A 13,913-nucleotide genomic window follows, 5' to 3' on the forward strand; every position below is an offset into this window, starting at 1 on the left:
AGCATTTGAGCTGAGGTTGTTCTTCCACTAGCAGTAAGGCAAAGTTATCAATGCTAATAAAATACATCACATCAACATTAATAATAATTTAAAAACTACCATTTCTACAAAAAAAATGACTACGGGTATGTTCTTCCCAACCCCAGAACCCAAAAGAAATAATTTCCTGCATTAACAGATTTGTTTGAGATGGCAGTAAAATTTATTACTGCAAGAAGCCCCAGGTTCCACTATAGATGATAGAAGTAGAGTCTCATAATAGGGCAAATAAAGCATTTTATTTGACCAAACAAATCTCTACTCTCATACTAGAATTTAAAGGTTCACTGTTTCTGCTAATTTTAGTCCTTTCTCTAAAGATTAAATTGTAAGAGTTGAACATGAAATGTCATTCATAACTTTCAAAGGAGGATATTTCAGTGCACAAAACAGTTTCAACCATTATCCTTAGCTACTTCTTCTGTGATGGGTTGTGGAAAGGACACAAATACAGTACATCATAAGGAACATTCGTACATGCATACACTCACTGACATGTTAGTCAGCTTGTCTTTGAAAGCCAGAGAAAACAGATGCAAATACAAAGAGAACATGCAAAATGTACAAATTAGGCACCCCAGGCTCGAATTTAACCCAGTACTCATGAGCTCTGAAGCAGCAACTCTATAAACACCTTGCAACTGTGGTGCACAAAAGAGATTCATTTCTTTTTCAATACATTTTGAAAAAAGATTAGCATGGGGCAAGTATACCTCTGGTTTGATTTTACATGTGGGTTCACAGTCCCTAATTATCATTATTACTGGGCTACCTATTAAAAATGTAGATAAACAAGGCTAAGATTACTGCAATTAATTGGGTCTTCAAAGCTACCTCAAATTGGTGATTTTGCTGGCCTTGATTAAAAATAATCCTAGACTTGCTTACCTTAATTAACATTAGGCGGTTCAAAATTAGGGATAATTGAGACTGTAAAACCACTGGTTAAATGCCGATCTGCATCTGTACTAAAAAATAACATTTCTCAGTAGAAAGAGCTTGAAGCAAATGACCTTGTGTTTGTGGCAGGGAGCTGAGTGATGTTGACTGTGATGGAGCATTGACCTTCCCAGAGTTCTGTGCTGCCTTTCACCTCATCGTGGCTCGGAAAAATGGGTACCCTCTACCAGAAACCCTGCCCCAGACACTGCTACCAAGCTTTTTACAGAAGGATGCAGGTATTCTGTCTTATTGTATTATTAATCTTTCAATATGTAAAGAGGTATAGAGGTCTACATGTACATGTATATGTGCACAAAAACGTATTTACAGTAACAGACCCCTACAGCAAGCCTCTCCAGTAAATTCTTCTTTTGTAAGGAGTTGGGAATGAAAGTAACGAATGTATTATACTTTACAGATTAAAATTTCTCATACTTTTTCACCATCATTGGGTAAATGCATATTGACCCGGCATTCAAAATGTGGATTCTTTGTTTATCGTTAAGCAGAAAAAGTGCTGCTTCTAATTTTTACTTTTTATGTTTAATTTCTTTTAACACTATGCAATCAGCACATTTGTTTTTATCCAGTACCTGCTAAACCTGGAAGTGATGATGCATTCTTTGGGACATATTCGGAGTCTGTGCCTTTAACTCAACAGCAAAAAGATCCAGCCCCCACTGAGGTGAGAGTACTGTTCTCTTTGGGATTTTCTAATGTAAATTTGAGAAGGTGACCTATCACGTAACTTATTCTAATATGTCCATGAATTAATCCTCATTGTTAATCAGCTGCAGTGTGGCTGCAGTATATTACAGCAATTGGATAGGTGAACAGGAGTTTACAGTCTGACTGAAATTAAATGAAGACGATACCAGAGCATTTGCTACCCCACAGAAAATTGCTTACACTTATATAGCGCTTTTCTGAACACTCCACTCAAAGCGCTTTACAGGTAATGGGGACTCCCCTCCACCACCACCAATGTGCAGCCCCCACCTGGATGATGCGACAGCAGCCATAGTGCGCCAGAACGCTCACCACACATCAGCTATCAGTGCGGAGGAGAGAAGAGTAATGAAGCCTATTCATAGATGGGGATTAGAGGAGGCCATGATTAGTAAAGGCCAATGAGAAATTTTGGCCAGGACGCTGGGGTTACACCCCTACTCTTTTCATAAACGCCCTGGGATTTTTAATGACCACAGAGAGTCAGGACGTCGGTTTTACATCTCATCCGAAGGACGGCGCCTGTTTACAGTTTAGTGTCACCGTCACTATACTGGGGAATTAGGACCCACATGGACCGCAGTGTGAGCGCCCCCTGTTGGCCCCACTAACACCTCTTCCAGGTTGTTGGAACAGTGGTACAGGAGGTACTTCTCAGTCTTTTGAGAAATTGGGGCGGCAGCTGTTTAGAATGGAACATTACATCATCAGAAAGACATGTTATGGCACAGCTTCCCTGAGAGAATACCAGTCTATTTTAGCTTTCTAATTGCATCAAGCACATGTAATTTTATTTTACTATAATAGTATGCATAACACACTTTACACTTGAGAATTTCATTCATTTAAGGGTCTTTGGTATGTCATATTTTTTCAGATGTCCTGTCATTTTTTGGTAATTTCCCGCAGTGTGATATACTGCCTTATTCAATAAACCTATTGGTTTACAGGTGCTGCATGAATACTCCACGCACAACCTGTTGCTCCCATTAGGCAGATGTGAACTGTGACATTAGGTCACTAAAGCAATTCCCAGCAGACTGGGGTTTCAGTGTCATGATGGTGACTGCTTTGACTGTTTATCTCATAGGTTGTAGGACTAGTTATAATGCTTCCCTCAACCAAATTATAGTTGATCTGCCACATAGCTGGAACTATATAGAAGGCCTGATATCAGCATAGTCCCTTTTGACACCAGTAGCACTAGCATGTATGGTGATAAATCATGCGGTGAATACATACAGTATAGAGTTTCTGCTGGCTGTTCTACGTTGTTCCTTTCTCCCTTGGACTGGTCTCCTATTCAGGTTAGTCATGTGCTCTTGGTACAGTATGGGCTGTCCAGAATTAGTTTTTACTTAACTTATTAGTTCAGCTGTGTGTTTCCTGAAGTGTATTCTTCACAAGCTTCCACATCCACAAATGCATGTACATCTGTAGATTTCGTGCAGCTGTATTAATGCTGATGAGATAAGTGCAAAACAAGCCAATCTACATGGAAATCTCCAGTTTATTCACTTATGTTTCTAATTTTACTTCATAAGTGGCAGTATTGTATCAGCCGTATATGATCAGTATTTACTCCCTACTGTACACAGAGAGATGTTGATAATGTTAGGTTAAAGTTTATGCTGTATGCTTAGTAGGACATCACCACAGGATGAGGAAAGAGCAGTTTGAATGTTTTTGGACATTTTTTTATCTGTTAATCTTTACAGTTTGGGCAAGTCATGAACCAAGCTGTAATATTATTTGAGATTTTATTATGTAAATGTTGTTTGCCCTTTAAGACACTAAAATAAATACAAATTCAGCAAAAAGCAGGTGAAATTTTTAACTTTGTATGAAGTCATTATATGAAAAATATGAATATTTTACTGTTCCCTGGGACAAGAGTACTTTATTTTCTGCTTTAGGTAAATTGCAAAACATTTAGAATATTTTTATTAATCATTAATTAATAATTAATTCATCTGTATTTTGTGTGGGTGTGTTTATATATTAAAAGGGGACAGAGCCACTTATTGTCTTTGAGGAAGCAGAACTTGCCCCTACCTCGCATGTAAGTTGAGCTTTTTTTTACTTAAGCACTACTCACCTTTGCTTATAATAATAAACGTTTCTTCAAATGACTTTAGTTTTAGAACCATTTCCTGAAACAAAAGTTAAGAAGATAGCGCAAGGTATTTATTTTTCTAATGGTCAACATCATCCTAAGTACATAACATTTTATTGTGAGTATAATGATTTTTTTACTGATGACATCCCTTTAACTATTCATACAGAACAAAAGCTTCTTTCCATATCAGTCACTATTTTGTAAAGTTTTATACCAATATACATAACAGGTGCCACACTCTGGCATAATAGTTTTATTTAAATATTTTTAAAAATAGACTTTAAACAAAATGGGTGGCACTATGGGCCAGTGGTTATCGTTTCTGCTTTGTAGAGTTGGGGACCTGGGTTCAGTTCCTGGGGTGCTGTCTGTGTGTGAGTCTATGTGTTCTCCTCGTGTTTATGTGGGTTTTCTCTGGTACTTTGATTTCCTCCCACTGTCCAAAGACACACTGGTAGGTTATTTAGCTTCTGGGAAAACTGGCCCTGGTGTGAGTGTGTGTGACTGACGTCCCATCCAGGGTGTATCCTGCCTTGCACCTGTCGCTTGCCTGGAAAGGCTCTGGCTGCCCTGCGGCCCTGTATTAGATAAAGCAGTTAGAAAAAGAATGGATGGGTGGATATTAAGCAAAATCCTAGCAAATGTGCACAATGTAGATTACAGAATTGTGTTATGCTTTCAGTATGATCCATGACATACTATTAAAATGAAAACGGGACAGCATTAGGGGGGGGTCTTCCTCCACATTTCTTGTGCAGTTCCAGTCAGATGGTGAAAGTTGGCTGCTCACAGTTGGTTTAAAACAGCTGCCAAGATACTGTACCATTTAACACAATCTCTCCACGTGCGTTGTCTTTTGTCAGCTTATGTCAAAAAGAAAATGTCATTCATAACTGAATAAATCACTCTACCACTCTCTCAGATGTCCCCTGCCCCTAAGATGGCAGCAATTTCTTCTCTCAGCTGTCAAAGAGTTCCCCCATATGGTCCCTGAGCATGAAGATCAAATTTATGCAGACGTGGAGCTACAATTATAATTCTGATGCATGGTTTAATTTTTCCTGGAGTTGCTTGTCCTGTAGTCACTGCAGTCTGAAAATGATTAGATGATACTGAGCCTGGAGCTGTGACCTCTGCCTTTCAGGATGTGGCCTGTCCCTCACAGAGCCAGGTTCTGGGTTTTTGTAGTAGCCTGCCAAGTGCTGAAGCAGAACATTTCATTCTCTGGGCAATGTCCCTCCCAGACAGGCTGCCTCCAATCATGCCAATGATAACCTGGCCATTCCCATTACTCAAGCAAGACATGGTTATATCTTTCACTACTCTTGCACTAATTAAAATCATGTCTTTTGGATGTCTTATTTCTGCAGATTCCTAATCATCCCAATTGTAAATCAAATCAAATGCCAAACACTGAGCACCTGGTGTTTTTATGAAATCATATGATATATATCATATATATAATCATATATATATATATGTTCACAGGGAACGATACTATGCAAACAATCAGTAAATCCAACTGCCATACAGTATTTAAAATGGCAGTGGTCTTATGTACGGTACAGATTGTGCCCAATGAACAATTGATGTGTACTGTTGCATTTTCCGTATGTGTCCGTAACATTTCGGGGTTATTTTTGCTTTCTGTTGCAGGAGAAGAACAAAGTTGAGTTAATGCAGACTTCTTTATCCGAGAAAGCCACATCAAAGCAAGATCTACGAGATGAAAGCTCCAAGTCAGGTAGTAGTGGTAATGCTTTTTATGTGACTCATTTGCTTTCTGTTTTACCTTTGTTCCAGGTGTATTTAACTCCAGGTTTACACAGATTCCTGACTCTTGAGATCAGTGCCTTTTATAATTACCTTTAGAAGTGAGGTTGTTCTTTTCAAATAAAGTAAAGCTCTACAGGTCTGCAGCTTACAGAGAAAAGATAACCAACCTCAGCCATATAAAGGCCTCATGGTCCCTTTAGTTTTGATTTTAGCTATTTTCTTAATATTTTAAGTTGGTTAATTTGATCTGGTTAAGGCTGCTGGACCCCAGCCCTTGAGGACTAATGCTGACTAGCCCTCAGAGGGGATGTAGAGAAGCTTCCTTCATGGCCTCAGAAGTCAGTAGAATTAATCATTTATTTCTTAACGGTGTTCAAAAGCTGGAGATGTTATTCTTTAATGAATAAGCTAATTTTTTAATTAAAAGCAAGGAATTTTGAGATTCTCAGGGGAAGAGATTTGAAAGATTATTCACTTTAAAAGACATTAAAATGGAATTTTTGCATAGCAACCGATTGAGGTTAATACCATGCTGAAAGAAAAATTAATTGCAATCTTTCAGCTGTGGAGCTTTCTTCAGGCTGTGAAGGTCTGCTTTGGCTTCCATAGTGTAAACAGTTTTTTTTTTGCTTTTTAGTATGGAATTAAATAATTCTGGGGTTTTTTGCAGCTCATTCATAGATATACAATAGATCTGCGTTTGGACTTTTTTTTAATATGGTAGTTTAAGTTCTAAGACTATTTTCAACACACTCACCAAAGGTTGGTTTAGATAAACTAATTCTACTTTAATATAACTGTGCAGCAAGGTTCATCCAAATAAGGGGGTGGTCGTGTTTTGCATCAGTGTTATGATTTCTCATGTAATGGCATTTATCTGGAACAGAGTGTTTGACAATGTTAATGAATCTTTCATTTATTTTACTTACTGTGATAATACAGTAATTACGCTCATTACATTACTCATTGCATATACTGTAGGCTCATTTTATTATGGTGCATATTTTACAGTAAACCATGCACTAAGAGGCAATTCTATTGTTGCATTAGTCTGAAACACATGTAAAATTCATTTGAATTTTGGCATTAATATACAGATATGCTACAATTTTTTTGCTTCAACTTATCTGGCATAAAACAGGTATGTTATTATCCAGGAGCCCATAGAGTACGGGTCATGTCTAGGCAGAGGACAGATGCAACTTTTAGTGACCCCTTGCTCTCATTGGCCTTTGGGTCATTGGTATATGTAAACCAAGATTCCCAAAAGCCCATTTGAGTCCATCAGAGTTCCAGGACATAGCCAGCAATTTACAGTACATAGACTGGATGTGCCCTGGATATCACATAGTATCAGCAAGACTCATAATCATGTGCTACAGACTGGTTTAAGTAGAAGGAACTAATCAAAATGCTTAAATATGTATCTGTCTTTCACTGTATTTTTCTTTGATAGGGAATAATAGTGTCTTCTTGATTTTCTTGAAGCTCTGAGTCCAAAAAGAATTCCTCTTCCTCAAGAGACACCAGCTGAACCTCTGGACAGTGTTCCTGATAAAATAGGTAACACTTAAGCATTGCTTCATTATTTATTAACAATCAATTATGGTACTTCATTTGTAATCTAAACCAAACTGAGCTCTACAAGTTCAGGTCTTACTTGGACTCATGGCACTGTATAGTGCAGATTTATAGATTTATACAGCTCATCTCTGGTAGCTCAAAAACCTTGTTTTTTCATACCTGGGAAGATACCCCACCACATGCCTTTACATCTTAGTGACGGAGATGGTTTACCTGTGGAAGCAAAAGGTAACATGAGGAGAAGTTAGTCAAAGCAGGCTGATTTCTGGCCTTATTCAGATCTGTTACTGTGACCTACTGCTTGGCAAAATCAGACGTGTTGAGTAAGACAGAAAAAGGTTATAAATAAGTAATCCCCCTGTTTGACTGACATATAATAAACTACATCTTTCAGCTTATTCAAAAGGGACTTGAGATGAGTAATAGATTATCATGGCATCCTGGCAGAACTGCCCTTAGAATCAACATTGGGGCCATTGTCAACTGTCATTGCAGAGAAGACATAACCCCGACTGGTCTCTGAAGCATGGCAAAGCATTAACAATACTGGCAATGAAATCTCTCATCTCTGTTCCAACCATCTTGACTGGATTTCATGTATACTAGCAGCAGGAGGGAAACGTTTCTGCATGGGAAGTACGAATGCTGTGAAATACTTAAAAGTTATTTAGATACATGCCTAAGGGCATACCGTGCTTTTATTGGCACCATTCATCTTCTTTTTAAGCTCAAGTCCTTACACTTATACTGTAACATATTTTAAAGACTATCTCTCATATCCTCTGTATACCCCAAAATATTGGCCAGATGTTTTTGTGTGTGCGAGAGAGAATGAGATTATAGAAAGTTACTTCTCATTAAACGTTCCTGGAGTCCTCATTCAACTGGCCCTAGCATTTCACATAATAGTGTTTGAATGTGATGATTTAAGTTTGGAATGGTGTTTTCCAGGGTTGCTTTCATGTGATTCCAAAGGACTTATATTTTACCTCCATGTAACAGAGGTTAACATAGCTGGAGGCTTGTTTATGTCCTTAAGAAAAAAGAGATACCAATTTAAGATTTTATCATGTTAATTCTTTCAGATGAAAGTTCTTATGGTTTCATTAATTTTCTTACTTATTGTTAGTGTTAAAGAATTGCTCCTCTGGAATCAGTCCAGAGAAATCAACTGACATTCTTAAGGGAATGCCCTACACCATCAGGCTAAAAGAACTGAACCTTTTCAAGTCCTAAACAGAGAAGATTCGAGGAGACTTGATATCATTCTTCACAATCCTCCAAGGCACTGACAGAGTCAGCCTCGAGGACTTCTTTAAAATGAAACGCAAAGCAGAGGGCACAAGTGGAAGCAATGTGGAGGTGTAGTTAAAAATGAGAACACAAGGCACTTTTTTTACACAAAGGGTTGTTGAAGTACAGAACAAACTACCCAGCCATGTTGTTCAAGCAGGTAATCTGGCTTCTCTCAAGAGACAGCTGGATGAGGTTCTTGGATCAACTAACTACTACATACCAAATGGCCTTGATGGCTACATGATAGGCCTAAGGGCCTGCTCTCATTTTTAACTTTGTAATGTTGTTTTGTTTTATCAGCAAGCCCTTCTGAACCAGCCTGAGAATCTGCTTGTAACAAGAGAGTAAATGTTATGATACAGTTAATGGTTAATTAAGATTAATAAGGGAAATTTCTACAGAGAACTAATGTATCCTATAACCTAGAAGCACATGATGAAACTGTAGTACTCAAGAACATGAAGTGTGGGGCAAAACGTTTTGGCATGACATTCATCCATTCATTTTTACTCTCTGCCTCGTGTGATTATTTAAAAATTCAGTAACAAGAAAGGAAATTGGGTATCGCAGCCTTTATAAAAAGGCAACCCTCGACAGGTCCAAAACTGAAATGAAAAATGAGTACTTCCACGCGACTGGAAAAATTAGTTAAACAAAATGAAGTGCTGCATAATAATTGCAAGAGATTAAGAAATTAAAATATGGTTTTCCGTGCATTCAGCTTGAATTTGAGTCATTTGATTTTAATTATAGAGCGCTTAACTGCACTACATACCTCGCTTTGTATGAAACCCCTGAAAGGCGAACTGAAGTGCGCCTGCAGATATTTTGTTTCAGGTCCCCATTTGGTGTAGCATTTCCCCATCTCTCTGTAAATATTGAGAGAATAAACCAAGCATTGTGAGTTGTTTAAAAAAAGCAAACAGCTAGAGTAATATTGGTTTTAGCATATACAGTATGGGATAATGAAGCCTATGGCCTGTCCTTAGATTTCATTGCAAAAATGGAGGTGGAAATCAAATTCTAGTAAAATATTCCTAAACACACAGAGTGCAAACTTTACTAGGTGAGAACATTTTTTGGGAGCTTAAAATGTTTGTGTGCCACAAAAGAAGTTTGTGATGCTATAACTATGTATAAGAATGGGGGTCAAGATTTTAGGAATACGTGTGTACATATTTAACTCTTTTCCAACTGCATTGACATCAGAACCACAAGACAATCTGTTATATAAGACATCTTTTTACTTTTTAATTCCTTGAATGTTACAGTTTTACCATCCTAGGTTATGCATATTGTTATACATCAGAAGAGCTAGGATACTGACTGTAAAAATGTTATGTTTTGTGATCCATATTAATAGCTGTAGTGTTTTTCTAAAATAAAAGTTGGAAGGTGTACATTATGAAATATTGGTGGTCAGACCCTTCTGAAATGAAAGATATATGTTTTTATTTAATGTAAAGAGAGCCGAGATATTGTTGGAATTTTATAATTGTATCAATTACCATAATGCTATAACTTTTGTGTTACAGGTCTTCCTCAAGTTCGAGGTCATCAAATAAAATCAAGAACGAGACCAAGGTAACCCTGTAGAAGAAGAAATCTTTCTCAGTTTAAAGAAATATGTCACCTATGGGCATACTCCGTCATGTGTGTTCTGAGAGAAGGGTTTAAATGAAAAAATGGACAATACTATAAGGTTCATTCAAAAGGTAAATAACAGAAAATGTCCTTTTATGCGAGTGTCTGTTCTATATTTTTTCCCAAAATTACTTTCAGAAATTAATTCTACAGAAGCACAACAGGAGACTATAACATTTAAAGTTAGACATGCTTTACAGGCGGGTTAGCACTGATTGGAGGAATAGTGCATCTCTCACTGATGTCACTGCAAGACTGCACGCACTCAGCAATTTGTCATTGTTTCACTGAAAGGCAGGAGAGCCCTTGTCAACTAAGACACACCCTGCCCAGCTCTGCCAAGTGGGCATGTCAGCTATTAATGCAACTCAATAAAGAAGACTAGGCAATAGGGCTTGAGCTTTTGGACCCGGACATGTAGTTTAGTGTGTAAAGTTCAGGGTGTATATCTTTAGCTAAGAAAAATGTTTCTAGTCAAAGCCTGAAGCTGGGTTTATGTGAACGAGAGTTGCTTCCTCTTGCTGTTCCCTTTTAGGTCGTATTCCAGCACGTCTATTGATGATGCCATGAAGAAGACAGAGGAACCCCCAACTCCTCCTCCCAGGCCACAGAAGTCTCACTCCAGAGCCTCCTCCCTTGACCTCAACAAGCTCTTTCAGCAGAGCAGCCAAGGTACCTGTGCCCCCCGTCATCTGCGCCGCGTCACGACACGGCAGCTGGTTTGAGAAGAAAGCAAAGCTGGTGACTTGAATTCAACACGTAAAACAGAAGTGGGCTCTTCTTAGAAAATTTACTTCAAAAGGTAGCTGGTGCCAGATAAATCCTGTCACATTAAAGCTGTGCTGAAAGGAAAAGACAAGAGACTCAATGTGAAGAAGAGGAAGGCTGAGGAAAGCTCCTCAGCCGAAATGTTGTGTCTCTTTTCTTTTCCTTTCAGTGTGGAATGAACCTTTACCTGTTAAACTGCACGCTGACATGGCTCCCTACTCGAACATAAAATCTGTTGCGTAAATCTACAGTGACAAAATAAAAAAAAAAGTGTTAACACGTTTAGTAATAGTCTCTAATGTGCTAATCGAACATTGGAGTGTTATAGTTCCGTGAATAAGGCTGGGAATCCAATGTCCTGGAGGTGGTGCAGTGATGCTGAATGTTTTAAACGCCTCAGAAACCCCTTTCTAAACCTTTCAGGCTACAAGAGTGGATGGCTTCCCCCTCCTCCAGCTGTCCCACCCAGGCCCCTGCCTGCACAGGTAAGAGCTGCCCCTTGACCTGCAGGGTGCCGGAGTGTCATCCCAATAGCTCACTTTTTGCTTAATATTGAGCTTCTGTTAATTGCAATTCCATTCAAAAATAACCATTTCAGTGTCCAGACGGTCCTTCCGAAACTTTGTTGTTTCTGTCAGCAAACGGTTAGTTTGCTGACAAAATGATGGGAACCCGTGAATTGTTTTTAATCTTGTAAACGCAGCCTGGCTTTCTGTTTTAAATTGTGTTTCAGATGCCCCTTTTCACTGCCAGTACTGAGAAAACCCAGCCCCACAATCCAGTGCAGCAGCCCAACTTTGCTGACTTCAGCAAGTTCAGAGAGGAGGTAAACACTAGATGGCAGTGGCAGTGTTATTTTTATCTTTTAAATACTTGATTACTGTAGTTTGTTTCAGTCAGGTAATTACCTCGCCTGCACTTTGTGTGAGATGGAAGAACATTTGTTCTTGCCAAATAATTTTGGACCTGTGTGCTGTTTGCTTAAAGTGTGAGCTTTGAAATTGGTGTAATGCAGCTAGGTCATTTAATTCTCATCTTGTGCAAATTGGCTGTGGAGCTGGAATGGCCTGGTGGTTCTTCAGACAGCGTCCTTACTCTGCATGTTGCAACTACTGTCATTCCTTCCCTGTCTGCCTTCAGCCCAGTACTTTCCTTGCACTCCAATGGAACATTAGTCTACACAGACATTCAGATTTGCTCATATTAGGCACAACAACCTTCCTGAAAAAAGGAGACAGTAAATTGAAATCTCCAACATATATTCTTAATGAAGATAGTTTTATATTAGTCATCCCTGTGGCAACCCTTCATCTCCATGGATACTCCATTCCATGTCTAGAAGCATTACTTCTGCTTACATGTGAGTCTATTTTTATCGCTGAAGACAAATAAAATTACCAGTCTGTCACAATGACGGTGATTTCATTTTGAAAATGGTCTTTTTTACCCATTTCACTTTGTGATGTTTATTTAGACCAATTATTAACTTAAATGACTTCACCACTATTTCTGACCTTTGAAACAAAATGCATTTGTGTGTATTTATGTGTGTGTATTGTCCTGAAACATTTCTCTGAATTTTGCTCTATTTCTGTATGGTATATTAGATAAGGCTTGAGTCATTGTTCAATTCCCATATTTCCTGCCAGGCTACAGGTCTTGACTTGAGTTCCACAGAGAACTCCAAACTGCAGATGTCCTTCCTATGAGACTGGAAAGGAAAAGATAATGCAGTAATCTTGACTGAACTGGTGGCTGATGATGCCAGAGTCCAGAAAGAGAACACCTGAGCATAACTTTGATGCCATTCGAGTTCTTCAAGTTCATCAAGTGAAAAGATGGCTTGCAATAAGAATAAAGATGTTGGAATAATGACTAGATAATCCTCAGTCCTGCATCGTCACTTCTGATATGTATTTTTCAAATAGTAAAAAAATAACATTTTTCCATACTTTAATGCAGCAAATTGTTATGTCAAAGAAGGAAATTACAGTAAAATTGTATACATTTTAATCAGGGTTACATTGAGTGTGGTCTTTTATAGCAGCTTTAGATGTACAATAATTAACATGTGTGGAAAATGATACTAAGCATGTCTCTATCTAGGAACATTTTATTCTGTTTCAATATGTGAAAATGGCCACTTTATCTGATAATGCTCACTTTCCAAAGTGTGACTGTATTACAACCAATAATTAGGCATTGTGGTAGCTTTCTTATATTGGGTTTTTGACACTGCAGGCAGAGTTGGTCAAAAGCAGGGAAAATAGTAAATCTATTCAACACAGAGATTAATTACCTGGGTAGGTAAAAGGTAAATGTCCAAACAAAGGGCCATAAATTGGATTCTTGTGGGGTTTTAGTTAGGTGGATAGATTAAAGCAGTTTATATATATATCAAATGTGTTATATTTAGAATGCATTTCAAATACTTCCGAGCTGATTCATGTGCCTTTTCAAACTGCTTTCACCTTTCTTTCAAAGACTGGTGCCTGGCTTTCTTTGACAGCGTTGTCCCACTTTCTCTTGGTTGAGATCAACGTTGGTTACCGTTCGACAGATAATGCAAACAGAAGTGAGCCTTCCTTCCACCCTTCTGTTTTCGTTCTTCTGGAGTTTTCTTTTCCAGTGATGCTCTTCCTCCGTGCCTGCAGCGCTGCTGCTTCATTCCCGGCTCGTCGTTTCCTAACCTGTCGGTGCAATGCACCCTCTCCCAGAACATAACAAATGCATCTGGAGTTGTTTTTGCTGCCTTTGGGCATTTTTTAAAAATACAAAAAAAAATTAATTTAAAATTTATGTCCTGGAGATTCTAAATGTTTATGAAAACAGCGCAGTGTCTGGGTATGTTTGGGCTTTGTTCAAACAAAATATTCCAAATGACTTGTCTTATGACTCCAGTGCCAAGGAGTAATAAAGACAGCATCTAAGTAATCAGTTATGACAGCGAATAGACAGAGCAAGTTTGCGCTGTTCTGTGTTCTGTGTTTTTCATCTCGTAGCATAATCCATCATG

The 13,913-nt window shown here is 38.4% G+C and overlaps 1 protein-coding gene across 4 annotated transcripts in view; it reads left to right on the plus strand.

The window, feature by feature from the left end:
- reps2 (RALBP1 associated Eps domain containing 2) overlaps nt 1-13,913 on the plus strand; it is a 64,295-nt gene that overhangs the window by 34,522 nt on the left and 15,860 nt on the right. For all 4 annotated transcript variants that reach the window (XM_088913367.1, XM_088913365.1, XM_088913364.1 and 1 more), the window contains 9 exons: nt 1,069-1,217; nt 1,572-1,666; nt 3,719-3,772; nt 5,486-5,573; nt 7,094-7,168; nt 10,021-10,069; nt 10,665-10,801; nt 11,321-11,382; nt 11,631-11,723. In XM_088913367.1, coding sequence (XP_088769493.1) covers nt 1,069-1,217; nt 1,572-1,666; nt 3,719-3,772; nt 5,486-5,573; nt 7,094-7,168; nt 10,021-10,069; nt 10,665-10,801; nt 11,321-11,382; nt 11,631-11,723 — 802 coding nt within the window. The remainder of the gene's footprint in view (nt 1-1,068; nt 1,218-1,571; nt 1,667-3,718; nt 3,773-5,485; nt 5,574-7,093; nt 7,169-10,020; nt 10,070-10,664; nt 10,802-11,320; nt 11,383-11,630; nt 11,724-13,913) is intronic.

Source organism: Atractosteus spatula, chromosome 4 (assembly GCF_055471065.1).
Source record: "Atractosteus spatula isolate fAtrSpa1 chromosome 4, fAtrSpa1.hap1, whole genome shotgun sequence".
NCBI classification, from domain to species: domain Eukaryota; kingdom Metazoa; phylum Chordata; class Actinopteri; order Semionotiformes; family Lepisosteidae; genus Atractosteus; species Atractosteus spatula.